Source organism: Neolamprologus brichardi, chromosome 13, assembly GCF_056152115.1.
Source record: "Neolamprologus brichardi isolate AB-2024 chromosome 13, ASM5615211v1, whole genome shotgun sequence".
Taxonomy (NCBI): Eukaryota; Metazoa; Chordata; class Actinopteri; order Cichliformes; family Cichlidae; genus Neolamprologus; species Neolamprologus brichardi.
The window spans coordinates 18,686,893-18,713,068 of record NC_142116.1 but is presented as its reverse complement, the minus strand read 5'-3'; the positions used below and the strand labels follow the sequence as shown (position 1 = coordinate 18,713,068).

General features: G+C 42.0%; 2 protein-coding genes across 3 annotated transcripts in view; one reads left to right on the top strand and one right to left on the bottom strand.

Moving 5' to 3' along the window:
• The window catches only part of slc35f3b (solute carrier family 35 member F3b), a 51,182-nt gene extending 29,112 nt beyond the window's left edge, over window positions 1-22,070 (top strand). The window contains exons 3-8 of the mRNA XM_087850506.1: window positions 8,283-8,622; window positions 14,428-14,647; window positions 18,180-18,305; window positions 19,221-19,413; window positions 19,523-19,612; window positions 19,896-22,070. Of these exons, the coding sequence (XP_087706632.1) occupies window positions 8,283-8,622; window positions 14,428-14,647; window positions 18,180-18,305; window positions 19,221-19,413; window positions 19,523-19,612; window positions 19,896-20,137 (1,211 nt within the window). The 3' untranslated portion in view covers window positions 20,138-22,070. The remainder of the gene's footprint in view (window positions 1-8,282; window positions 8,623-14,427; window positions 14,648-18,179; window positions 18,306-19,220; window positions 19,414-19,522; window positions 19,613-19,895) is intronic.
• Window positions 21,942-25,920, bottom strand: LOC118454909 (5-hydroxytryptamine receptor 1D). Of its 2 annotated transcripts, none has more exons than XM_035912067.2 (2): window positions 25,824-25,920; window positions 21,942-24,059 (listed from the first exon to the last, which is right to left on the bottom strand). In XM_035912067.2, the coding sequence occupies exons 1-2, from the start codon at window positions 25,914-25,916 to the stop codon at window positions 22,764-22,766; spliced, it is 1,389 nt and encodes a 462-aa protein (XP_035767960.2). In that variant the 5' UTR covers window positions 25,917-25,920; the 3' UTR covers window positions 21,942-22,763. The 2 variants fall into 2 exon arrangements, 1 of the variants encoding a protein (XP_035767960.2); XR_015719917.1 differs by lacking the exon at window positions 25,824-25,920 and adding an exon at window positions 24,699-24,750 and having other exon boundaries at window positions 23,993-24,059.
• Window positions 25,921-26,176: the final 256 nt, after the last annotated feature.

Genomic DNA, 26,176 nt, shown 5'->3' with positions numbered 1-26,176 from the left:
CAGGGGTAAGAAGTTCATAAACGTCCCTGTAATCTCAGCAATTTAATTATATCCTCTGAAACTGTGCAGGCACGTTTTCAGAGTGATTCAGCACACATATGCCCCCCCCCCCCCCGGAAGCTGGTCACCAGCTGCCGTTATGGGCACACTAAATCTTTCCCAAAAGGCTTCATGCACTTTGACCATGAGTTTCTGTATGTGTGCCACTCGGACGATAGAAAATTAAAAGCCTTTGTTAGGAGTTCTTATTTTGACCTTACTGCTCTGCTTTTTTACGCCTGTGCATCTATCTGATCCAAGTATATTCATACGGGCCAACTTTAAAACATAAATGATTTGGACGATTCAAGACAGAGAACATAAAAAACTGAATTGCAATCATTGCTCTACAGAAAGCGAACACCGCATGTTTGCTTCAAGGACAAAATCTTGAATCTTGTACTCATTTGCATGTGTCTTATTTGTATGTAAATGTGCAGCAGCACCCTCAGTATGGAGATCAGGCTACATGTGCCAGACAGAGGTCAACATATTGCATGTACATATTGTGCATGTATTAGATACATCAGTAAAAAGATTACTGGGTGTATTAGTGGGATTCGTCTTACAGTTTCTTCCTCAGCCTTATTAAATTCTTCACATTCATTCTTTGAGCGTAATTGGAGTTGAAATTGTTGGTTGTCAGAGGAGCAAAAGTAAATCTTGATCTTTGTGCTAAATGTATTTTAAAAGCCAGTGAAACGGGTCTTTGGGCCTTGATAAGTGTGCATTGAATACACAGTGACAGGGCTTTTGTTTTATTAAGAGGCCAAGCTTTTGCTTAGGTTTATCAAGTACAGCATGCGTGTGTGCAGAGAGGGCTGTGAGCTGAAGCTGAACGTTATTGGAGGTTTGTTGCACGATTTCTTTTCTGTATGTTATATTTGTAATTTATATAGTAAAAGCAGTGCGTTTAAGCAAAGCCCGCTACAAATATGTGTAAAGACGAAGCTCCTCAGCGGTAATCCTAAATCGAGTGAGCTGATCCAAAAGCTTTTCGGTGAGAAGGAAGACTGCCTGTCTTCTCCAAATACACAATGCACCCAGCAGACTAGATGCTACAGCTGTGGTTGGGTTAACACGCTGTTTATGACAAATAATTTAACAACAAAAATGTAAAAAATTATATTTATTTGAGCCATTTCGACAGAAATTTGAATACTTGAGTGTGCAAACGTGCGTTTCATCTGTGAAAGCGAGTAAGCAGTTAGTTTGTTGAACATACTTTTTGATGCCATTAAAAACTCAATTGCCAAACTGCGAGTGTCTCACAGCAGTGAAACAATAAAAGGGTTAAGATGTGTTAAAAAAAAGGTGCAGTCGTGACTCAGGTTTGTGAAATTTGATAGAGTCCCTGTGTCATCAGTGGCCTTGGGGTGCAATAAAGGGAGTAAAACCACAGTTTGGGCAGACACTCAGCATACACCTGCTGTGGTTGCCTTTCCATTACCTTAACAGGAATGCTGTGGCCAATCTCTTAAATATTGATTTGTCGCAGAAAGTGCTGGGACTCTTGCCAGTCTGTTAAACTGCGGGTACATCACAGTGCAGTCACTGGTATAAGGCACTGCAAGCGAGGGAGGGCTGCTTCAGAACAGGGTTATCCTGTAGCGTACCCGATGCCAAATATGATTGCTATTACTCTGCTGCAAAACACAGTGCGCAGACCTGCACAATCACTCTCTGCTTGCATGCACGCAGTGTAACCAATAAGGCATGAAGGGGGCTGCAGCATTGACCTCTATCATGAGCATCTGTTGAACCAGCTGGGCAGGTCAAGGCAGACACAAACAACAAGTGCTCCTGGGTGAGGAAGTCGCCGCGCTGTCCTTTGAGGTTGAAGGAGAAACCGAGAACGAAGGAGAGCAGGATTAGTAACAGCTGACCCACCCTTGTCTGCCCTTCTGGGCCTTTAGTCCCCTCAGCCCATGTGGTCCTACCTATCAGCTGGTTGACGCAGCAGGGTGTGTTTTCCGCCTGTCTCTCTTTTGTGTTATTGAGTGGGACAGGCTTGTCAGATGAGCCTGCTCTGGTGTGTTGAAAGGACGCTGACTGACAGCTTGGCCTGACCAAGTTGTCACAGTCAAGTATCACAGACTCACACTGTCTGTCAGACTCTGAGGCCACAAAGACAGTAACTGCTGTCTGTGTGCTGCTTGTCTTTCTAGCTGTCTCTGCGATTAAATTACCATCCTTCTTTATAAAAGTACAGTTAATGGTTTATTTTTTTAAAAAAAAATGTATATATATATAAATTGCCTTTTTTTCCCAAGCAAAAAGAAAACAGTATTTCTAAAACACTCTGCCTCTGACTTATGTCAGACCTGACAAACCAAATAAGTCAACATGGATCTGAAGGATTTATTTTTATTGAGGTATTTATTGAGTGATTGATGCTGTGTGACAGCAATAAACTAGTTTAAAGAAGAAGAACTGTGATTGTGAATTTGTTTGCTTATTTTTTATTATTATTTTTCAGAGAATTACAAAAATGTGAAAGGTTCAGTTCAACCTACTTAAAGACACCTCAGTCATACCTTACTATGCAGGTAACTTTATTTAAAAATGAGAGATTTTCTTCCCTCAGTTTTGTACAATGACACTAAAAAGTACATGTGTCAAAATTAAGATGATCTGACTCCTTAAAGTTTTTACACAAAGACTTCATGCTGTAATGTTGACTTGAGTAAGTTGAACTACTTAATTTGTATTCATCACCAAGCAAAACCAAAGACAGTAAATAAAAGGAGAAGAGTTTCTCTGAAGTGTGTGTGTGTATGATTGATCTGTTTACCCTCTTGAATCGCTGAGGCAGAGCACTGCAGAGCACTCTTGCTCCCACGGAGGTGTTGCCAAACAGACAAAACTCTCCTACCTCTACGTCTCCCCTTGTTGAGGCCCCAGGTAAACACTCCCTACTGTTGCACCCTGCCGCCCTGGCAAACCAGGCTTGGGCGGTGGCCCGTTCAGGGAGCAAAGACAGGGACGTATCGAGACTTTCTCAGCCTGTCACGGCCAGGTTCTGTGAAGTGTGAGAGCAAGCAGTCAGGCAGGGCTCTGCTGGCACGTTTGGGATTTGCAGCTATCAGCAGGAGAGATCTGCACTGCAGAGACTGCAGAGGGAGGGAGGATAGCAGAAGTGGGAAGGCTGGCTGGGAAGCAGGGAAACACAGACTTATGAGGGAGACGAGCTGGAAAACTGGCTCAATAGTGACAAGATTAATCTCAACATCCACTGGAGTCCTCTACTGGGAGTGGGATGTATGTTCAGTATCCGGCATACGAGGTGCTCAGTGAACTAAAATACTTAAGGCAGATATATGAGCTTGCAGCACAAAGATTGATTTACTGTGCAATATTTTAACAAATATACACTTGTAGATAGATAGATAGTAGGGGTGCAACAATACCCGTATTGATATTGAACCGTTCGATACAGCGCTTTCGGTTTGGTATGCATATGTATCAAACAATAAAAAAATTTAAATTTATTTTATCAACTTTTCTTCTGACGATGCTGTCTGTGTTGAGAGCTCAGTGGATCTGCATTCGACTACTCTGCCTAGGCTGCACTATTGAGCGCAGATCCACTGAGCGCAGCACAAGCTAGCAAGACAGAAGCGAAGCTCGTTGCAACATGGCAAATTTAACCTCCCCCACCCTCATTCAGATCTGGCCTTTGGAACTATTTTGGTCTTCATGTGAAGTATGACCCTGAAGGTAAGCGCATCATGGACAAAAGTAAAACAGTATGTCGGATGTGCCATGCAATGCTCAATTACATGGGTGGGAACTACTGCGTTAGCGCAGTTTGCTGTTAACATGTTGACACCGTCCAGCCCCACCCAGGGGGCGATCCACGGTAGCTCGTTAACGGATATTTGCCGTGTTGTGGCGTTAACGTCATTTCATATTAACGCAGACAGCACTAGTGGGAACAAAATGAATATGACTGCACATTTACTACGACATCATCCTAGTGCAAAGACAAGTGGAAGCAGACAAAAACAACAAGCACTCATGCTACAAACTTTACCCGAGTCATTTAGACAGCCGTTAGCACATGATTCTCCTTATGGGGCCTGATATGTTTAATATGCTGCTGAGAGTATAGCCCAGAAGAAGCTTATAGTATAGCTTTTATTTTGGAAAGAGCCATTTCTCTGTAATAAACTCTCTTTTCCAAAGATGAGTGATTTCTCAATCAGATAGATTTATTATTTTATCCCTTTGTTGTTTCAGCAACATTAAATTTAAAACTGTACGTTTGAGTTAAAAAATATATTTATAATTTTAATAAATGACAAATTAAAAAATCATGAACATTTTTTTTGTATCGCAAAAATATCAAACCGTGACACCAAAGTGTCAAACCGAAACGTGAATTTTGTGTATTGTTGCACTCCTAATAGATAGATAGATAGATAGATAGATGCTAATAGGCTACTAGTTTACCTGTGCTTATTAAATCCTATGATTCTAGCATGCTTTCATTCTACCGAGCAGTAGGGATGACTGTATCTGAGGAAGCAACAACAAGAAGAAGCCATACACAGCTGTCAGAGCAGATCACAAGCTGCCCCTAGAAACACTTTCTTCTTGTCTCCAGCAATTTTGCAGATGTCCGTTAGCATCCAATGAAGTACATTTGGACATAGAATGGGTTGAATAAATGTAGACATTTTCATCCAGGGTTTAATTTTTCTATCACAGTAATCTAAAACTAAAACTAATTTGCGATCCAGTGCAGGCGAAGGCTGAGATTAATTATTAAAACGTCAGAAATGCACTGTTCCTGTGCTACAGACAGCTTAGTGTGACAGACTCACCTTGACAGTTGACATTAGATTATGAATTAAAAAGGTGAATCATTTAACACTTTAAGAAGACTCGGTCTGAGTATTTCATCTATGGTCATAATAGCTTCAAATGTCATTAGCGGAGAGGCCCTTCGATTTTGCCGGTCCACTCCATCAACTCAGATCCAGCACACGGATGAGTTCACTCGATATGTTAGTTACTGGCATTCAGGGTTCATAGAGCATCATTAGTCACCGTCAGTCTAAGTGTAAAAGAAGTGCACTCTGTTTTAAGTCATTAGTCTGGGAAGATGTACTTGAAGCTCTGCATTTAATTACAGGGGCTTTAATTAGTATTTTATTGCATGACACATTTTTATTTAATAAGAGACATACTATTGTATTTAAGTATTGTGGTAACTGCCACAACCTGGAGTACAGGCTGTATAATATCACTAATGTTGTCACTTCACTAAGTGTGCCAGAGCTGATAATGCTTAGCTAGGCCCCAGAGTCTGCCTGGGGGCTGATTGGCTTGGTCCATTATCACATTTGAGAGATTAAACTGCAGTGTAGTCCAGAGATGTGGTCAGAGCCACGGGATGCGGGACGGAGGCCCAGGAAGGACACAAAATGGGCAGCACCAACAAAGAGATGACCTTCAGAAGAAGACAAAGAGGCCTCAGAGCTCAGAATAGAGAAACTTAATTCTCACCCCTGTGCACAAGACTTTGATAAACATCCATGTGTGCCTGTTTCTTTTTTTGGCCACTGCTGATTCATCACTTCATTGCGGTGACAATGACAACGATCTCGAATCATCTTTAGTTTTTTTTTGTGCCTCCGTGCTGTCAGATCCGTCAGTTGCTTTCGCAGCAGCTGGGAACATTGTTCAGGTTCCTCTAACAGCGCTGCATCTTAACTCCATCTCTTTTTGACGTTTGCGATAGATAAACAGAACGTGAATCTCTCGTGCAGCCAGTATAGGTAGCCCGGGGAAGCCGGGGCATTAGCATAAGAGGCGATAGTCATCAGGGGAGTTAATCTATGGTATGATGAGACCACCTGGAAAGGTCAGAGTCAGCTCTTCCAGTAGCAGTGAATTGCCTCATTGGGTGTGATGGATGACCCCTTACACAGCTCTTTTGTAAAATATGCAGGTTATATTTGACAAGGTGGTTTTATTTGTTTTGTTTTTTTAATTTTTTTTATTATTACACAGATCACATTCACAGAACTGCAGACAGTGCCTCGTATACAGCAACAACTGATACGGCACAGCTACAATATTATGAGAGCCGACTGTCCTGTTGATGCCGTCAGACAATCATTTCCACAGCATAATCAAATCAAGTTAAATTTATTCTTCCTCACCGAGGCCCTTTGACGTGCATTCAGTATTCCAGTCAAGAGCATACAGTGTAGTGATGAATTGGCAAAAGGCTCCCCGCAGCACATCATTACCACTGGACGCACCATTAGGGAGATCGCTCATTTTCAACATTTTGGAAGGTAGGAAGCGACCGAAGATGCATGATGCCTATTATGCAGCTGTTATGAAGTAGAGCTGATATGAGGTTGTGCTGTTTATTGTGTTGAACTCTCACTAAACCGATTGCAGAGTTGCGGTCATGTAGTTTTGCTCTAGGTGGTGCGGGTTTAGCTACACGGTCAAAAAGACAGCCTAAAATGATTTTAGGACTCTGCCAGGGATAAAGGGAGGGAGTATGTTCTGTTTGTTTGTCTGTTTGTTAGCAGTCCAGCATCCACGGCTCCAGCTGACTTAAGTGTGGTCAAGGTCGCAACAAATGTGAAAATCAGTAAAAACTTTATGTTACTCACAATTTTTTACTGATTGTCTTTGAACATCACAACAATATTATAGGCCTCGGGGACGTCAGTACATAAGTTGGCTAAGCGTTTGACTTTGACTGTGGTTTTTGACTTTCAAGGTCAAAGTAGACCTTTAAAAAAAATTCAAGAAACCATATTGAGTAATATGTCATATGAAAGGGCATGGAGAGGGCTGTACAATACACTTTTTAGTTTTTCAGTTTGACGCCATATAATGTCATAATCGCGCCATAACAGGCTGACGTCAGCATGAATAAAAATATCATCGGGGGGAATTGTGCTATCTGAGTGAGAATTAACCCCCTTAATGCCCAGTGTGTCATATTTGATACATGAATTTTTGTTCTGTTTTTAAGCAATAATTTTTTTTTTAAAAAAAGGTCAAAAGTAGCGAATATGATACAATTAAAACTCATATATGTAAATTAATATTAATACATTTTTATTTTATTTTTTTTAAGGTTCAATAACTCCTCCCATAGTCAACAAATTTGAATTTTATGGCAATTATTTAATTGTTCTGGCTTTAACGGGTTAAGAGCTCCCATAAATGTTGCATTTGACTGTCATATTTTTGTAAAACACTGTGTGTCATATCCATGATCATGCAGCAGTGTCTGAACTTTGTAGAGGACACAAAGTTTGTAAGTTCAGTGATTCAAGAGAACAAAATGATCTTGGTAAGCAAATTGGTTTTGAAGCACAGAGTGGGTGAGAGTGGGGCCGAAAACTGTACGCAAACACTTCGCTTCAGTTCTCACATTAGTGAAGAAGTATGGAGGCTATCAGGTTTTGACAAGAGAAATAGAAAAGTTAAGTGTTGCGGTGTGTGTCTTTGCACGCTAGGGCAAACACACATGCCGCTGCAGCTCATGCGGTGGAGAAGAGGTCATCTTGGATTGGATATCACGTCTGCCCTCATATGCCCTCTGTTTCACTGCCGCCTGTCACACTTGATCGCCACATTTCTAACTCGGATTGATTACTTTCAAGTTCAGTTTAAGTTTGAAAGCAGCTATTTTTATCCGGAAAATGATGACAAGACTGGTATGATCTGGAGTCAGTTTTGCTGCAAAAGATAATATACTATATCCACATGATGCTTAGGGAGAGAGAAAAAGCCACAACTTGGCAACCCCTGAAGGCTGTGACAAAAAGCACTTTATGTGACATTTTATCAAAATAATTTGATCAAATCAGGTGTAAAAGTAGGCGTCAGTGAAGCAGGATGTGCATGGGAGTGGAAATAGTGTGGAAGTGCTACAAGGTGCTGAAAAACAGCATGAAAGAACTGAAAAGAAAGTAAGTACACGCAGAAACTCAGACGCCAGGCAGGAGAGAAAAAATCAAGTGGCATGCCAGCAACGGTTTCATAGTCTGGAAACACCAGGCCCAGATGTTCCCATTTGGCATTGATGATTTCCTGCCCACCAGGCACCCAAAGCACATGCAGAGGAAGAGGAAGTTGAGAAAAATTCAGTAATAAGCAAGGACAAATATGTTAAAATGTGTCAAATAATGAATGAGCGTACAGGTCTGCAGCATCGGTGTGTTTGGACATCAGTCTGTCATGTATGTGTCCGTCTTTAGGGGAAGATCGCTCCAGAGAGAATGTGGTGGGCACCACAGACGCGCAGTCGGCCGGTGCTGCAGGAGCAGAGTCCGGCTCCAGCAGACGGCGGCTTCACTGCTGCATCCGAGTGACAGCTGTACAAGTGCGGAAGGCTCTATGGGGAGTCGCCATGGTGATGTGCGTGTGTTCCTCCTGGGCAGGCTCCACCCAGCTGGCCAAGCTGACCTTTAAGCAGTTTGATGCTCCCTTCACCCTCACCTGGTTCGCCACCACGTGGAACTGCCTCTTCTTCCCTCTCTACTACATCGGCCACCTGTGCAAGAGTCCGGAGAGGCAGACAGCCAGGCAGAGGTTAAGGTTAGAAGACACTCTCTCCTTTAGAGTGAGCTCCATTAGAGGTCCAAGCACTAAAGCTGCTGTCACATTATGATCATTCTTTTTATATATATATATAAATCGGCTTTTGTGCTCTGACATGTTGTGATCATCCTTTTAATCTCAGAATTTTCCACATATCCTCCTTCTTTACATCCATGAATCTTCTCCATGATCTTCTTTCATATCACCTCCATATTCAGCATCCCCTTTTTGTTTAATTTATGGGCTGGTCCATGGCAGCGACACCAGCCTGGGTGCTGTAACTCTGTTATAACTTTAGCCAAGACTAGTCATCCTGTGACCAGTCTTACAGATGGTGGATTTTAGATGAATTAACACTTGTTTGACAGATTTTGATGCACTTAAAGTAGGCGATAGCAGTAGGTTGTCATCAATTCTAGTCACCGTTTCTCTTTTTTCTGTCTCGCCTTTCCTGGTGCACATGGACTGTGAATAAAGTCTATACGGGTCTGTGCCCCTACCCACCGACATGCACAGTGACAGCGGAGGAAACAAACGATATAAAAAAACCCTTAAGTGACTGTAAAGTGCAGTACAGGCTCTCACACTAATTCTGACTTCAGTCAAAGGGCATTGTTTCTTTTCTAAGGTCAGAACATAAATCAATTTTTGCAACAGCAACAGCAGACCAGCACAGCACAGTCATTAAAAATTAAAAATCAAAATCAAATCAAAGTAAAGTTTCCTGTTGATATATTGATAAAACCTACAACCTTTAAAAATATTATCTCAAGTCAGACCTGAGGGGTCATCAGATCATTAACAAACAATTAATCTATCTGTATCAGCATTTGTAATGGCCCATAAGTTAAAAGCTGAAGTTTTGGCTACGCAGCCAAATGTTTGGAAACATCAACCAGCTGATCCGAGCAAAGTTGGGCTTCGAAATTTAAATGTCAGTGAAATTTGTGCCTAGCATCAAAAAATATCCTCCGATATGAAGGAATATCTAATGTTTAGATTGCCCAATATTGGTATCAGTATCTGTATTAAAAATCCCATATGAGTTTTATTCTCTCTTTTTATTTTCTATCCAGTTTTTCTAGTTACAACAAGTATACAACTAATCGGGATTTACCAAAAAATCCATTCAAAAGGTCAGTTTGATTCCCCAACGAAATTAACCACCACGTAACATCTAGCAGTGTACCAGTGAGATGATAGAGATGTACTAATTGAATTTTTTCAAACACTGTGTGACAGTTTCTATCCTCTTTGTATTTCACGGAACAAACGCCACATGTTCAGCCTGTTTCACCAGCTGCTTACAGTTTATCATTTAGGTCCATTGTCAATCTCGCTGAATAAGCTAATTCTGTTTTTGCTTGTCAGGTAAACACAGTCATCCTCTCTTCAGATTTTATTTGCAAAACGCCGCCACACATTTACCTGTTTGGAAGAGCAGGCCGTGCCGTCTCACATACCCTGCTGACGAGACTGTAATCCTAATTGTGTTACAGTGGCTTTCACAGTTGAAGCAGTCCATTAATCATGGTCTTTAGACAAAAGTTTTATCTCTGCTACCTGCAATGCTACGTTAGTGCAAAGAGAAAAAAGAGAGCGGTAGTTTAGAAGCTGTGGTGTGCTGGTGAGCTCGGGGGATTGGCTCTGTATTTCAGATGCTCCTCTGTGATGTAATCCTTCCTTTTTTTCTAAAGGCCTACATGAGGATGTGGGTCTCCCACTCCTCAGTTGGAGCTCATGTGAACTGACTACAAATTACAATACCGTTTTCTGTGAACCTGACAGTGCAGAGAAATAGAAAGGACTTGACTTTAGCAGTATATCTGTGAGGAGAGGATTTTAGTGCACTCATCAGCCCTGTTGTTGAATAGACTTGATATTTACGGACAGATCGTAGCAGCAGTGGAAGGATTTATCTCTTAACTCACAAAGTGTCATTTTGCACGTTCATCTTTTAAATTCAAGCTTGTAGTTTGAGACCCTCTGGCTGCTCTTGGGTAATGTTAAGTCAGTTTAGATGTAAGTATAAAAAGGATGGATTAACTCTGTTTGTGCCAAATTCTAAAGAAACCAAGTAAAAGTTCTGTGCAGGCACTAGAAAGTGATACTAAATCATTCTGGAAGTGCAGCGCTTAACTGTTTAATCCACTCGCTGCTGGGTGTATTAATATCCGCTGCTGCAACACTTTATTTGGCAGCTTTGCAGAGGTTTGACATATCTTAAAAATCACTGCGGGTTACAGTGCACAAGTACACAAGTGCAGGAATAATGCGTGAACAGTCACCGGTTTGGCTTTAAGGTGGTGTAACCAGTGTCTGTAATGAAACGCCGATAAATTGGTTGTCGCAGAATTAGTGTCGTGTCCACAGAGGAGGTTTGAGCAGTGTGTTCTTAGTGCAGACTCAGCTCTCTGGAGCTGATTCATAGCAGCGCTGCTCTACAGTATCCAGCAGGACACCCTGGCAAATATGCTACCTGCCACTCTTCACTTATTGCTGCTTCATCACTTTTCACTGAGCCAGATGCGCTCAGGGTAAACGGTACAACTCTGTAGTAATTATAACAATAGCAGTCCGGTGTGGGTGGAGTCACTCAAGTTGAGGGTGAAACAGAAAATTCTTGTCGTCACAGCAGAGCAACGCAAGGTCTGACTCAGCAGACGATGTAGTAACACGACAGAGCAGGACCACTATGCAGTATTCTGATACTGATACATAATGTCATGGTTTGGTTCCTCTGTTGCATTACTGACTCATGCCAATAGCTTTTGGACCGTCAGCTTTTATTCAAGGGTATTTTCATTTAGCTTCTTGTGCGTAGTTACAGCGCCTGAAAAACATGAATAGTGGATGACTAAGCCTCATGCAGAAGCACTTAAAGATTAATCATTTCTTCAACATAGCAGACTGCCAGACTGACTGTTAATCATACGTCTCCAGATTTAGTGGTTTTTTTCTCAGTATTTTCTGTTAAAACTTGACTGGTTAGAATTCCTCACACAATCAAGGTATCGCTTTTAGCAGCAATAATTTGAAGTAAACATTTTCTGCGTGACTTTATCAGTCTCTTACCTTGTTGTGGAGGACTCTTGGCCCACTGTTGCTTCAGTTCATTGAGGTTTGTGGGCATTTATGCTCAGCTCTGTTAAGGCCCCAACACAGCATTTCAATCACACTGAGGTCTGGACTTTGACTGGACCATTGCAGCACCTTGATTCTTTTCTTTTTCTGCTGTTTGCTGTTGTGCTTGGGATCAATGTCCAAGTGCATGACCCATTTGACCGTAGAATACTTTGGTATACAGAGGAGTTCATGGTCGACACAACAACCACAAGGTTTCCAAGTCCTGTGGCTGCAAAACAAGCTCAAATCACCACCCCTCTACCCCCGTGCTTGACAGCTGGTTTGAGGTGTTTGTGCTGATATGTGCTTGGTTACTACTAAACATGGTGCTGTGCATTATATCCAAACATCTCCACTTATCTGTCCAAAGGACATTGTTACAGAAGTCTGGTCGTTTGTTTAGATGCAACTTTGCACACCTAAGCTGTGGGTAGGGGTGCAACAATACTCGTATCGTATTGAACTGTTCGATACAGTGCTTTCGTTTCGGTACACATATGTATGAACAATACAACATTTTAAGTTTATTTTATCAACTTTTCTTCTGATGATGCTGTCTGTGTTGAGAGCTAGGTGGATCTGCGTTCGACTACTCCGCCTAGGCTGCACTGTCGAGCGCAGATCCACTGAGCCCAGCGCAAGCTAGCAAGACAGAAGCGAAGCTCGTTGCAACATGGCAAATTAAACCTCCCCCACCCTTATTCAGATCTGGCCTTTGGAACTATTTTGGTCTTCATGTGAAGTATGACCCTGAAGGTAAGCGCGTCATGGACAAAAGTAAAACAGTATGTCGGATGTGCCAAGCAATGCTCAATTACATGGGTGGGAACTAGTGCGTTAGCGCAGTTTGCTCGTTAACGTGTTGACGCCGTCCAGCCCCATGCATGGGGTGATCGGCGGTAACTCGTTGACGGAGATTTGCGGCGTTATGGCGTTAATGTCATTTTAACGAGATTAACGCTGACAGCACTAGTGGGAACACAACGAATATGACTGCACATTTACTCCGACATCATCCTAGTGCAAAGACAAGTGGAAGCAGACAAAAACAACAAGCACTCATGCTACAAACTTTACCCGAGTCATTTAGACAGCCGTTAGCACATGATTCTCCTTATGGGGACCTGATATGTTTAATATGCTGCTGAGAATATAGCCCAGAAGAAGCTTATAGTATAGCTTTTCTTTTGGAAAGAGCCATTTCTCTGTAATAAACTCTCTTTTCCAAAGATGAGTGATTTCTCAATCAGATAGATTTATTTATTTTTTATCCCTTTGTTGTTTCAGCAACATTACATTTTAAAAACTGTACTTTTGAGTTAAAATATATATAATTATAATTTTAATTAATGACAAATTAAAAAGGAATGAACATTTTTTTGTATCGAAAAAATATCGAACCGTGACACCAAAGTATCCAACCGAACCATGAATTATGTGTATCGTTGCACCCCTAGCCTAGCTGTGGGGTCACGTTCTTTTTGTAACAAAGAGGCTTTCTCTCCAAACAAGCCATATTTGTTCAGTCCTTTTCTGATTGTAGCATAAACCTCAACATTTAACTAACTCAGACCTGAAAATTTTGAGATGTAGCTCCCAGAGTCTTTTTTGAGGTTTCTCTGAGCATTGCATGGTCTGACCTTGGGGTGAATTTGCTAGGATGTCCGCTCCTAGGAAGACTAACAGCTGCCTTGAATATTTCCACTTGTGAATAAACTTTCTCACTGTAGAATGAAGGATTTAAATTGATTGCCAGCAATAGTTGCTTCTCTAAGATCGCTGCTGATGTCGTTCCTCTTTGGCATTGTGTTAATACAACGTCTTAATTCCTTTGGAAGCGATAAAGGTGTAGTTAGTTTTTCACACACATCTTCTACATTTTAGCTCAATTTTAGTTAAATAAATAATGTCATGGTGTAATATGTCATGCTTTGTAATTCACCTGAGGTTTCATTCAACTAAATCTAAGACCAGATGTTTTTTTTTATCATATCATTATCATACATCAATTGCATGGCTGTTATCTGAGTCATTACAAATTTGCCTGAGTTATTCATCACATGCATCAGTTACAGCAACATTTATTTCTGTCCCCATTTTCCCTTCATGTTTAAGTCCATACGGAAACGCATACCCAGAAGCTGAACCCCCACAAGTAATGCTGAGAACGGAGGAAGATGAAAGAAGACTTTTCTGAGTACATTAAATACATTTCTGCCTGTTGTCACTATGAAATACCAAACAGCTTTTTTCTTCGATTTAGTCATTCAATATGTCCTGTTGTATCCCATTTCTTTGCTTTACTGAGATATTTGTCAGATGTAACCAGACAAAACACCTGAGGACCAAACAGGTTGTTTAATTTCTTAATGGGGACAGTTGAATATTTAACTTTAATGCCTTGCCGCAGATCTTAATTTGCAATTAAATATTAAATCATTCTTCTAGTAGGGTAGCATTGGTCCCACGTGTCTATAATGTGGGACAAACATAATTTAGATGTAACTGTTGAAGTGGGAATTACTGCAGTCACTCATTGGCATTAAGTGTGTTTTTCAGATTGTGCTGTTTGTGTTCACTGGTGTTAATTGGTCCCAGAGTGATAATACTTATCAGCTTTAAAATCATACTGCATTTTTAGAAGGTTAACAGTCTTCATTTTGGTCGTGCACACAGGGAGTGCTGCAGGTTTTTCGGTGACGATGGCCTGACACCGAAGGTGTTTTTCACCAAGGTAGCTCCTTTTGGCCTGCTGTGGATCCTCACCAACTACCTGTACCTGCAGGCCCTCAGGAAGATCAACACAACAGATGTGTCAGCGCTATTCTGTTGTAACAAGGCCTTCGTCTTCCTGCTGTCATGGATCGTGCTCAGAGACCGCTTCATGGGGGTCAGGGTGAGTATATCTGCATGCCTGTGTTTTTTTTCTTCCAAGGGAAAATTATGAGTCTTTAGTTAAGATGTCTAACTCGAGCACAGGACACAGAAAGCAAGGATTTTCACACTGTCCCCTCTTGGCTTGTAAGTTTTATTTGCAGTAAACAAGCTAATAACCAAAAGCGTGTCTTTTGAATTCGTTTTTAGGCAACAGCTGTAACCACAACTCACCCCCCAGACAGCCAATGAATGATTTATAATTACATCATTGTAGGTAATCGACGAGCTGTGGGATGAGCACATCAATATATATATATATATATATATATATATATATATCTCAGTATTGTATGTTGTAAAGCAGTTTTGCACTATCATCTGTCCCACCATCCTGTTTTTAGTGGAGTTGTTCTGTAAAACAGGGAATTAATAAACTGGAGTTTCTGTTCGATTTTTCATCAGTGGCCAGATACGTTAATGTTATAACATCTGCTCAGGCTTTCATTGGGTCTTTGTTGTCTATGAGAAAAAGTAGATCCATAACAAATGACAGCAAAAAGGAATAGAGGCACACTGAGTGTAAATGAAATGATTGTAAAGTCTAAATATCTTTGCTTTTCCGTGGGTGTGCATGGTGAGCTGCGACGAATGGCTTTAGTCGCTCGCTGATGCGGTTGTGAAGAATACTGCAAGCTGCTATCAGCCCGTTCTTCACTCCCACGTTTAGAACGGGCACTGCACTTGTATATTTTTTGGTGAGATGTTTGAGCGTCCCATTTATCTTGAATCTCACTGATTATGACGAAACTTATTTAAGATAAGAGCGTGGCCAATATTGGCCCCACAGGCGGACTGTCACACGTTGATTTATGTGATTTATAACTAGGTCCACCAAACATTTTATTTTTTTTCCTTCCTAGATTGAATCAGTTTGATTATGTTCAGATTCCCAAAGATACAAAAGTATCCTGTTCATCATGAGACACGAGACAAGATTGGGGGGGGGGCAAATTTTTCATTTTGTGTAGCAGGAATTTTTCTTTCTTCTCTCTTCCTTACAGGAATGTAAATGTCATCAGGGCTTATCTTGTAAACCGATGCACAAGTTTGGGTCCTGAACCCAAGTTTGATATGGACAGATTAAAAATTTATCTTTGTTTTTCTGTATTGTTTATTATATTTTGAATATTACAGTATAATCTTATGAAAGCTACTCTTTAACAAGGTTCAAGGTTCTTTATTTGTCACATGCATAGTTATACAAGTATAACACACAGTGAAATGTAACCTGACACGCTCCTGGACATGTGCAAAAATTGTGGCATGACATGACTCTACATGAGATGGCAACATACCTGTGATTAGTTTATGACTAGACCAAAAAGAAAATATGTATTTTCATCATCTCCATATTGGCATTTGAACCCATACATTACAAGAAAGCAGTAAATCCCTTGGAAAATCTAAGGACACTTTATGCATTGACTGTAGAGACTTCTCAGTCACAGTGGCCCACCCTAAAGCAGACCCTGATTTACTCTCCTTTTGGCTTTTATCAGGATCATACTTTCCAACTCTTACTAAACTTGGAACAGATGATTGACACTATAAACTTATCAGGAAAGTGTTTACTGAGGTTGTGATGTCATACATGTTTACTTTACAACCAGATTTTTTTTTGAAACCAGAGTTGCTGCCACCTACTGGCAGGTTTAAGGCAATCCTGCAGTTTTACCTTCTTAGAAGCTGCGCTCATCTCTAATACTGTCTTCTCTGGTCAAATGTGCGTTTAAGTTTTATACTAAACTCAGTTTTACACTTCATCAGCCATCATGACAAAAAAAAGTCTCTAATCTGCAAAGAAATGCTAATTTGTGATGACTTGCTTTGACTGAATTTCCATTTGAATCTGTGAGCTACACACACAGCACGGTTGAGTAGAGAGCAGGCTATGAGCACCACGGGATGATTACCTACCGGTGATCACAATGTCATTCAAATGTGCTTCCTGGTCTGTGCATGTGTGTGTTAGCCGGCAAGTTTGTGACTGATAAAGACAGAGAAGCAGGACAGTAAGGGGTTACTTACCTTTGTGAATTAAGATATCGGTTTATCTCCTCTCACTGTACGCCTCAGATGCTTTCACATCTGCAGCCGTCCCGCACTTTGCACGATGCCCCCTCCTTTTTTTTCCTCTCACACACTCACAAGCACCCCGTCTCTCCCTTGTGTATGCCCCGACTCGTCACCCCCATTATTTGTGATGAAAAGCCTCGGTAAGAGACAAGTACAGTAATAGTCCCGCTTCACTCACTCGCTTACACGCCCTCCCCTCTCTTGCTCTCTGTTGCCTGGTAGTAAGGATTGCAGTGTTTGGATGTCTGCAGTAATGCAGAGGAACTTGAACAAGTTTGTCATAAAAGTGAAGGAGGAGAAACAGAAAGGGAAGAGAGAGAGAGCGATGAGGTGGATGCTACATCAACCTCGTTAAACAGGGAGGGTTTTTTCAGTGGTACTTTGTGGATAAAACCAATGACTAGCTCTACTTTTTTTTCCTTTTTGACCCATGTCTAGATTTATGATTTGTAAAAAGTGCAAGGTCCACGTGCTGCAGTTATGCCACCGTAATGACATAAGCTACCCACGGTCATGCCTGCCCGTTGCAGAACAAGGTTGGGTGAAGCCACAGTCCTTCCTCCCTCTGACCCTCCACATTGTGCTGAAGCATCTTAAATTGTTGCTGACGCCGTGAGCAAATGGCCATTTCCTAAAATGAAAGGTGTAGCAGTGACTGACAGGCAGCCTGCAGTGCAGAAAGAGACATTTAGCCAGACTTGCCTAAGGTGCTTTGGCCAAGCAAAAACACGCGGCTCATTTATCTTCCCGACACCTCCTTAATGCGGTGCTAATCCACTCAGCTGGGCTGCACCGTAGCCCCATCACTGCTGTACAGTTCTCACATATACACTATGAACATATAACCCAGACAAACCAGATTTTAATGCAATGAAACACAAGAGGTTTGCCTTTTACGCATCACAGTTGACCCAGAGCAGGGTGAAGCTGATGGATTCTTGCCATCTTGAAGCTGTGATAATTGAAGAGGCGGGGAGTGGGTTAGAAAAGCAGGGGCCGCTGGACTGAGTGGTGTGAGGGGGGATTTGGTTTGTAAACACAATGGCTTTGTAACGGAAATCAATGTCACACAATCAAGCCAACACTGTAAAAGCTGCCTGTCCTGTGTTGGAAGCGCTTACAGGGTGAATCTGAGAGCAGATCCTTTCTGCACTGCACGTAGAAAATGTAGATATCAAATGAAAAGCTTGTTTACTATGAAATAACAACCCACCCAGTAATTAGGCTGCTTCAAGCCTGGTTCTGTGAGGCTTGTTATTTCTGCACTGAATAACAAAGCTGAGGCCATGTGGGCCTGCTGTGTCCCTCCGCGGCGGTAAGGGGATAAGGTGCCTTTTTCACCAAACTGTGAGCAGCATGTTGTCCATCCTTCAGTCACTGATGCTCTCTCTCTCTCTCTCTCTTTCTCTGTATAGATAGTAGCTGCTATCTTGGCCATAGCAGGCATCGTAATGATGACCTATGCCGATGGATTCCACAGCCACTCGGTCATCGGCATTGCTTTGGTCGTGGCCTCTGCTTCGATGTCAGCGCTCTATAAGGTATTTGCTGTGCGATACTGCAGATTTTGGTATCGACGTGATATCAACTAAATCCAGGGCCAACATCGCCGATATCGATACTTTTAAACTATAGAAGCAGCTTATGATTTATGAGATGAATCATCATCAATATGCAAATTTATTTTCCAGAATAATTAGGTGATATAACAAAAACACACCTTTCAGCTACTCGTGCATATTGAAGCTGTTTGTCTCTGAAACACTTTGGGTTCTGTTGTTTCAGTGTGCTATAGACTATACACAAAAAGGACATTTTTCATATTGCATGTTTGAGGTACACTTTTCCACACAATTCAGTGAGCTACATACTGAACTTAGAGGACATTCTTTTATGCTAGTATCGATCACATACAATGCCAACGTTGGTATCGATACTATCGGTATTTAGATCGATCCGCAAAACCTCTAGGATTTGATTGCATTTCGTCAGTGTGTATTGTACCGCTGAGCATAAAGTTCCATTGTAGTGCCACTTTTATTCACGGTGGAATAAAAAAATAGGTAAGCATGCTGTATGTATGGACACGTCTCTGTAGCTTGCCCTGTCTAGCTCCCTTCTAATTATGTAACCAGGTGGCAGAAGACAGAAGGGGATTATGTAGTGTGAGACTCACCTTCCAGAAGTACGCAATACCTACGCATTTGGTTGCAGGCCTCAGGCTGTGTTACCCTGATCAAGGGGGTTACAGGACAGATATTATATAGCTATTTTTGACGGGGTCTGGGCTCCTTTGCCCTGCTGTCTGTGCCGCCCTAATGTGATAAACAGACAGCAGTGGCCCTGGGCCAGAGACATGGCAGATACTTGGCAGGCTTTGCCCTCTGTAATATACCTCAGCTCCAGAAGAGGGCAGATTCGATGTACGCATCACTCTCCTTCCTCTTTATTCTCAGGTGCTCTTTAAGATGGTGCTGGGAAGTGCCAAATTTGGAGAGGCTGCACTCTTTCTGAGCATCGTTGGAAGCACCAATTTTGTTTTCGTCAGCTTTGTGCCAGTCATGCTGTATTTTACACACGTGGAGTACATCGAATCACTCAGAGACATCCCATGGGCCTACCTCTGTGGGGTCGCAGCCCTGCTTTTCGGTATATGGCGACAGAGCAGTAATGTGCACCGGCTGGTTGTGTAATCTACAAATAGCAACATTCTCATTGTGTAGTCCGCTGCTGCTCTAATTCTGCTTTGTTCCTACAGCTTTCAACGTCCTGGTGAACTTTGGCATCGCGATAACTTACCCGACATTAATTTCCCTTGGCATTGTCCTAAGTGTTCCTGTAAACGCCAGTAAGTCTCTTGGCTTTCCTCTAAGAGTTCTAGCTTTTTATATCTGGTCACCATTTAATATTTGATGGCACTGGATTCTCCCAAAGGTTTCTATCTATATTTGATGAAAGACTCCATTTAATTTTCAAACCAGGCTCCCTCTCGATGTACAATTAACCATTTTTATTTCATAAACACGCACAGTTACAATTTACATTCATTTACATAAACCCAGTTGTTTTACAATATTTGCAAATTCCCTTCTATTGACACAGTACCTTTTTATTTATTTGTTTTTTTACAGTGGTAGACCACTACACGTGTGAAATTCACTTTAACTCGGTGCGCCTCATTGCTGTGTTCATCATTTGCTTGGGTTTCCTAATGCTGCTGTTACCAGAGGACTGGGACCAGTGCATTATCCAGCTCAGCCAGAAGCTGCGCAAACGCGACGAGCCAGCAGAGGGCAGCGGAGAGGCCGGAGCTGGCACAGGGCTCAACTGGAGAGGGAGAGCCAGGACCTCCATGTCAACATATGCACTTTGAATATATGAAATATCGTCACACATATACATGAGGTGGGAGGGAAATGAGGGGTGTTAACCCACGTGATCTGCCTGGTTCCTTGCCTTTTGGACTGCCCTCTGATCTGCAGCTTTTCAACTGAGGGGGAAGATGAAGGAGGCTCAGATTGCGTTTCATTCATTTGGCATCATTCCTGCTCACAAGTTAACCAAGTCAGTGCATGGACTTCTATCATTTGTAATCCTTAAAATGATCAGGTATAACTGATTGAACCATGCATTTATTTTGCTGTACCTCTTAATCATTCCTCTGAACCTCGCCTCTGGGAAGACTCGCCAACTTGCCTGATATATTTCAGTGAGGAGGAATAAAGAGGCAGACATCTCTTAAGGCAGCCCTAACACCTTGTAGACCAGCTGGCTTTAACATGTACACATTTACACACCTCTAAGATCCAAAGAAGAATGCCTACAAAGCTGAATGCCTGAAAACAGAACACGAGGCCCGGTAGCCTTCTGCGGGTGTAAACTTGGTGACAAATACCTGCCTTTTGTGCACTTGTACATAGCTATATTTCACACCTTGGATGTCCCAGAGCTGTGGACCTGTGAAGCTCATCTGGTGTGAAGGGACCTGTCTGGACGTCTGAGGATCAGTCTGAGCTGAAGAAGCTTTCACAATGTGTGTCTCTCTATTCACTCTTAGAGAAGAGGTCAGTTTCATTTCATCCGCACTGATTGGCTCCCCGTGGTTATGTGCTTTCCTTGGGCTAGACTCCCACTTCTGTCAACACTCACTCATTGTTCGGGCCCCACAGTTTAGTCACGCAATATCTACATTCACTTTCAATGCATTATATCATTGAGGTGTTTGTCAAACAGTGGGATTGCTTTCAATCCATCCACAAAGCAGTTGCCTAACATTTGCTTTATGTTGCCAGCACACCAGTAGGAAATAGTGTGAACATTTTATTAACCAAGCAATTTAAATAAACACATTCAAATATTGTTAAAAGCTTTGATATCTCAAAATAAGACTGACAGGTTAATGGAACTACCCCTTTAATTACTTTAAACACAGCTATCTCTGAGCCTCTCTTTTAACATTTTAGTATCTCATGCACACAGACAAATGTGCAGCAGTTCAATTACATCGTTTCATTTCGCGTGGGAATTACAGACTGTGGAAAACTGTCCCACTGTGGCTTGAGGAGAGGAGTGCTGACACACGGCTCTTCTAGTGATCAAAAAAAAGAAGAAGAAAAAAATAAACCTTTGTCTGCTTTCGTTTATCACATTTCTGAGGCAAGCATCACAGCCACCGTGGTGTGGTTGACCCCCGAGAGAAACTGAGGTGCACGCCTTGTAAAGCAACGGTGGAAACTCTGCCTTGTTGTGAATGTACGAACATCACTCGACCACACGCACGCTCGCAATGTGCTACCTGTTTTTTTACAGTGCCACCACAGACTGCTGCACAGAGACTGTTTAATACTATCCTTCTTATACTCATCTGAATGATTTTCTTTTTCCTCCTTTCTTTATTGAGACAAACTTGACACATTTATATTTGTTTGCATTTGGTTGCTGACTTAACCTTGAGAAGACAGCGAGTGACGTCTTGCAGAACGAGCATGCACGTACTGTACGAGCAGATGCAGCCGAAAAAGTCCACTTCACTGCCTTTTCTTTGTTTCGCAATAGAGTACATTAGCACTGTTTCCCATTGTCATTCTGTATGACAATAAATAATAATAATGTATTCCTCTGGAATTATTGCTAGACATAAATGTAAACCTTTGTAAGGAATGACGATTTTTACACTGAGATGCAACATATGATTATCACATTTGAGGAGGAGATGTTCCGAACATGAATAAATGACGGGTTTATTAGAGCTACTGTTGGGTGTCTTCAAGTGTAATCACATGTACTATATAAAAATATTTCTTTTCAATACATTTCCTTGTCGAGGTTTTTTTTTTCTTGCCCCCTCTGCAAAAAAAATGTACAGTTCATCAAGTAAACAACTGAGTGACAAACCAAACAATTTGGCAAGGTTTAGCAAGTGTTGGGTGAGACAGCACACTTAAAATTACTTAAAAAAATAAAAAATAAAAATCAATAAACCTGGAAACCAATTTAGAAGTACACCGCTTTTTTTTGTTATTTATATAAACAACTGTAGTCTTGGTTACAAATCAGTCTGATTTGAGCTTATCAGTCTGAGTTATCCAATAAAGCCAAACTAGAATCAACAATTAGCTTAGCATGCAGGTATCTGTGGAAACCTAACCCAAACAGGCAAGGAGGAGATGATGCAGACTCCACACAGAAAGGTGCTGGAGACTTTGGATTGTCCAGTGACTACTTCCATTTTTTTATTCTAGGACAAATTAATTATTTTTTAGCTTTGATTTTTTTACTGATCTTCTGTGATAATAACGTCAGTTTGCTTGGGTTGAAGACTGGTGGTCAGACAAAAACAAAAAAAAGGAAGATTAATCAGAAATTAGGTCAAAATAGGATGGACATTTCCATTTTTCTTACATTTTCTTGACCAAACAATCAATTCATTGCCGGATAAAATAAAAATAATAAAATAGTTGTTAACTGTGGTCTCGTGTCTGATGCCACAGGTATCCTGACTAAGCAATATCATGCTCAACTCTCACTGTTATCTGGCCATAGAAAAAAGTGGCCTGCCGCTCCTCGGTCACAGCAGAAAAGGGTAGTCTGCTGCCCTCTTGTGGCCGGGAGGGGACCTGCAGGCAGTCTGCTCTCCTGTCACTTGCTGCATCTTGCCACATAGACCTCTTTTGAGGATGACACACACTGCACAGATGTTTCTTAGACTGATGTTTGAAGTCGGTGCTGACAGTGAAAATGGAGTGAGAACACAATAATCTGTTGCTCTCAGAGCTGGAGGCCAGCGCGGGATGGGTGGTGGTCAGCGTGCTGGGCTCGCTGCTCCTTCCATCGTCTCCCTCTGGTCTGAGCTCATTTCCCCTTCCCACTACGCTCCCCAGACGAGTGCTTATTTTTTGCCTGAGTCCCCGAAGAGCGTTTTGGAAACGCTTGCTAAGCAGTGCGTACAGTAGAGGATTGATATCAGAGTTCAACAGCACCAGCCAGTAGGAGAAAGTAACAGCAGAGTTTGGGACGAGGGTGGACTGACCTGAAATTGCAGTTTCTGTGGCCTGAACAAGGGCCACGCTTATGTAAGGTGTCCAGCAGAGGAAGAAGGCTGCAATGACCATGAAGAGCCGAACCACACCATGGTGGCTGTGATGCTGCTGGGAGTTCTGGAGAGGAACTTGGGAGGCACTATGAGCCAGGAAGGAGAAAAAGCGCCTGGACGCTGACCTTCTCTGCTCTGTGGTAGCTTCAGGAAGAGCATCCTTGATATAATCTTCTTCCCCTGTACCAACTTGAGATACAAACTGTCCACTTATGTGGTAGATCAGTGTCGATGGGGTGTGGTGGCACCCGCTGTGCTGATTGGAAGAATCCCCAGGAGCATAGTCTGGGAGATTCCTGCAGCGCTGCACAGAGTCCTCGAGAGTGTGGATCCTCCTGGCGTGGCTGCGGGCCACCTTGACAATGTTTACGTAGCAGAAGAGGATGACCACTGCAGGTAAGACGTACGAGAGGAAAGCCATGAAAGCGGTGTAACTAGGACTGCTGGCCCAGTTCACTGCACAGCTGTACATGGGGTCCACATAGCTGACTGAGCTCCAGCCCAGCAGTGGGGGGCAACTGGTGGCCAGAGCCTGCAACCAGATCCACAGGACCACAGCACAAATTCTCCACAGAGTCCAGCGGGAGCTGTAGCGCAAGCAGTCTATGATGGAGTAGTAGCGGTCGAGGGCAATGGCAGCCAGGGTGAGTACAGAAGCTGTGCAGTACACAGAGGATGTGTAACCCACATACGAACAGAGGTCCTGTCAGACAGAGAGACACAACCTCATCACACGTGCACACAGTGGAGCAAAGCAAAAACGCCGTTTCCGGTGTTGTGCCAAAAACTGATTGACCTTGTTCACGAGAAAATGCTAACTTCCTGGTTTGAGACCGGATGTGGGGTTGTGCATTCCCGGTAGCTTTACTTTGCGGTCAATTGCTACTGCGAAGATATACTCCAAAATCATGTCCAAAACTCGAAAACGGAAAGATCGCGTTAAGTATCAAAGAGCAGAAGGTGGGAACACTCACCACTGTTGTGTCATAAAAAAATCTAATGATCAATTTTGACGTTTAAAGCGTTTAGATCGATCAGTTGTTTACATCACTCAACACAAGCAGAACTGCATTACTGCATGCAAAAGACACATCGTCCACATTCAGAAGTATCTCTGTATAGTGACTGGTCTTATGATTTAAACAGGCAAATGTTCAGCATTCAAACTACAGGTGATGAATAGTCAAACCAGATGTTTCCCCGTTATGTTGATGTCAGCTAGTCAAGTACACACCTACACAGCATGTTAACAAACCGTGAAAAAAAGCCACACAAAAAAATGAATGATTGCTGGTAAGGGTTTCTATACATTAGTATTTACGAAGGGTATGTTGTGACTTACCTTCAAAATTACAGCGGTCCCTCTCTATAACGCGGTTCACCTTGCTGTTTCGCGGATTTTTTAGTGCAAGTTTGCATGCTTTTTTTTTTTTACGTCACTTTGTGTCCTGCGTCCTGATCGCTGCAGACGATCTCCTCCGTGACGTCTCTCCTGTACAGTACAGAATCGTTGCATCGATCGCTAGCAGTGTGACTCTGAAGTGCAGTATGTCCACGATGTCCACGAAACGTTTTGCACCGTCATAAAATAAAATTGGCTACTTGATTTCACCTATCGCTGGTTATTTTTAGAACGTAACACCCGCGATAAACGAGGGACAGCTGAGAAATATAACATTTGAATCCCTTTTCTCTTTTGCTCTGAGGCGCGGGGGAAAATATCGACAAGTCGATGAACATCATTTACAGATATATTGGGTAAATGCCCAAGACATATATAGAAATGTAAATCGCTGCTTGATTCATTCATTTACTTAACTTGTTTTGGACCGTAAACAAGGCGCGAATAGGACACCGGAAACAAAGCTCCCCACAGGAGTTTCCGCACCGGAAGTAGCATATGCTAACGTGCACATAGTCAATTGCCTGCCAAAAACTGATTTCCAATGTTTGCGTGTGTTTTTTTTTATGTGTAACATCGTTACGTATGTTGCTAAATAGACTTTGGTGAACAGGTATTACAAAGGGGTTATATATAAAATTACAAAATTACCTGTTTCTCAAGTATCTTTATTATAATCAATCAGCTCCCTTTTGGCCGCGTAAAATATATTCACAAAACTATTTTCGCATTTGTTGCAATTTCAGCTGTCCTCTTGGCCAGATTACTCTTAAAAGAGACTTTTTTCAAGTCAACAATATTTTTGTTTAACTGCATAGATAAAGGATACATAAAACTCACTGCCAAAAACTGATTGCGGCTTCTACCTTGTTACAGGAATGTTGTTTGTTGCTCAAGATGACGTGATATCATTCATGAGGGATACATTTGACATATGTTTCACATATTATACACCAACGAGTTATTTATAGCAGTTTAAATACAAGCAATCAGTTTTTGGCAAATACCGGAAATCACTTTTTGGCACAAAATTTAATCATGCTAGACTGGACACGAGTGACGTACCGTGCAATCCACCCATCCACGGTTCATGACGGACAGAGCAACAAACGGCATGACCCCGATGCCCACCAGGAGGTCGCTGATGGCCAGGTTCATGATGAGCACCGACGTCACCGAGTGGAAAGTTTTGGTTGCAGCCACAATAACAATAACAAGAATGTTGCCTACACAGAAATACAGCAACACAAGCACAAACACGCAGTGACACACGGGTCAGACTAGTGGGTGGATATTAAAGTATTTGTTTTATTTGTGACCCGGACAAAGAGGCAGAAATTAATTAATTCTAATTAGTGGATACTACAAGCACCATGTTAACAGAAGATCCTATAAACACCTAAAATACTGAAATGCAG

Coding starts and splice junctions, on each gene's coding strand:
- LOC118454909 (XM_035912067.2), bottom strand. CDS start 25,916: ATGAACCTGGCCATCAGCGACCTCCTGGTGGGCATCGGGGTCATGCCG. Junction 24,060..25,823: donor GTGGATGGGTGGATTGCACG/GTACGTCACTCG, acceptor TCTGTCTGACAG/GACCTCTGTTCGTATGTGGG.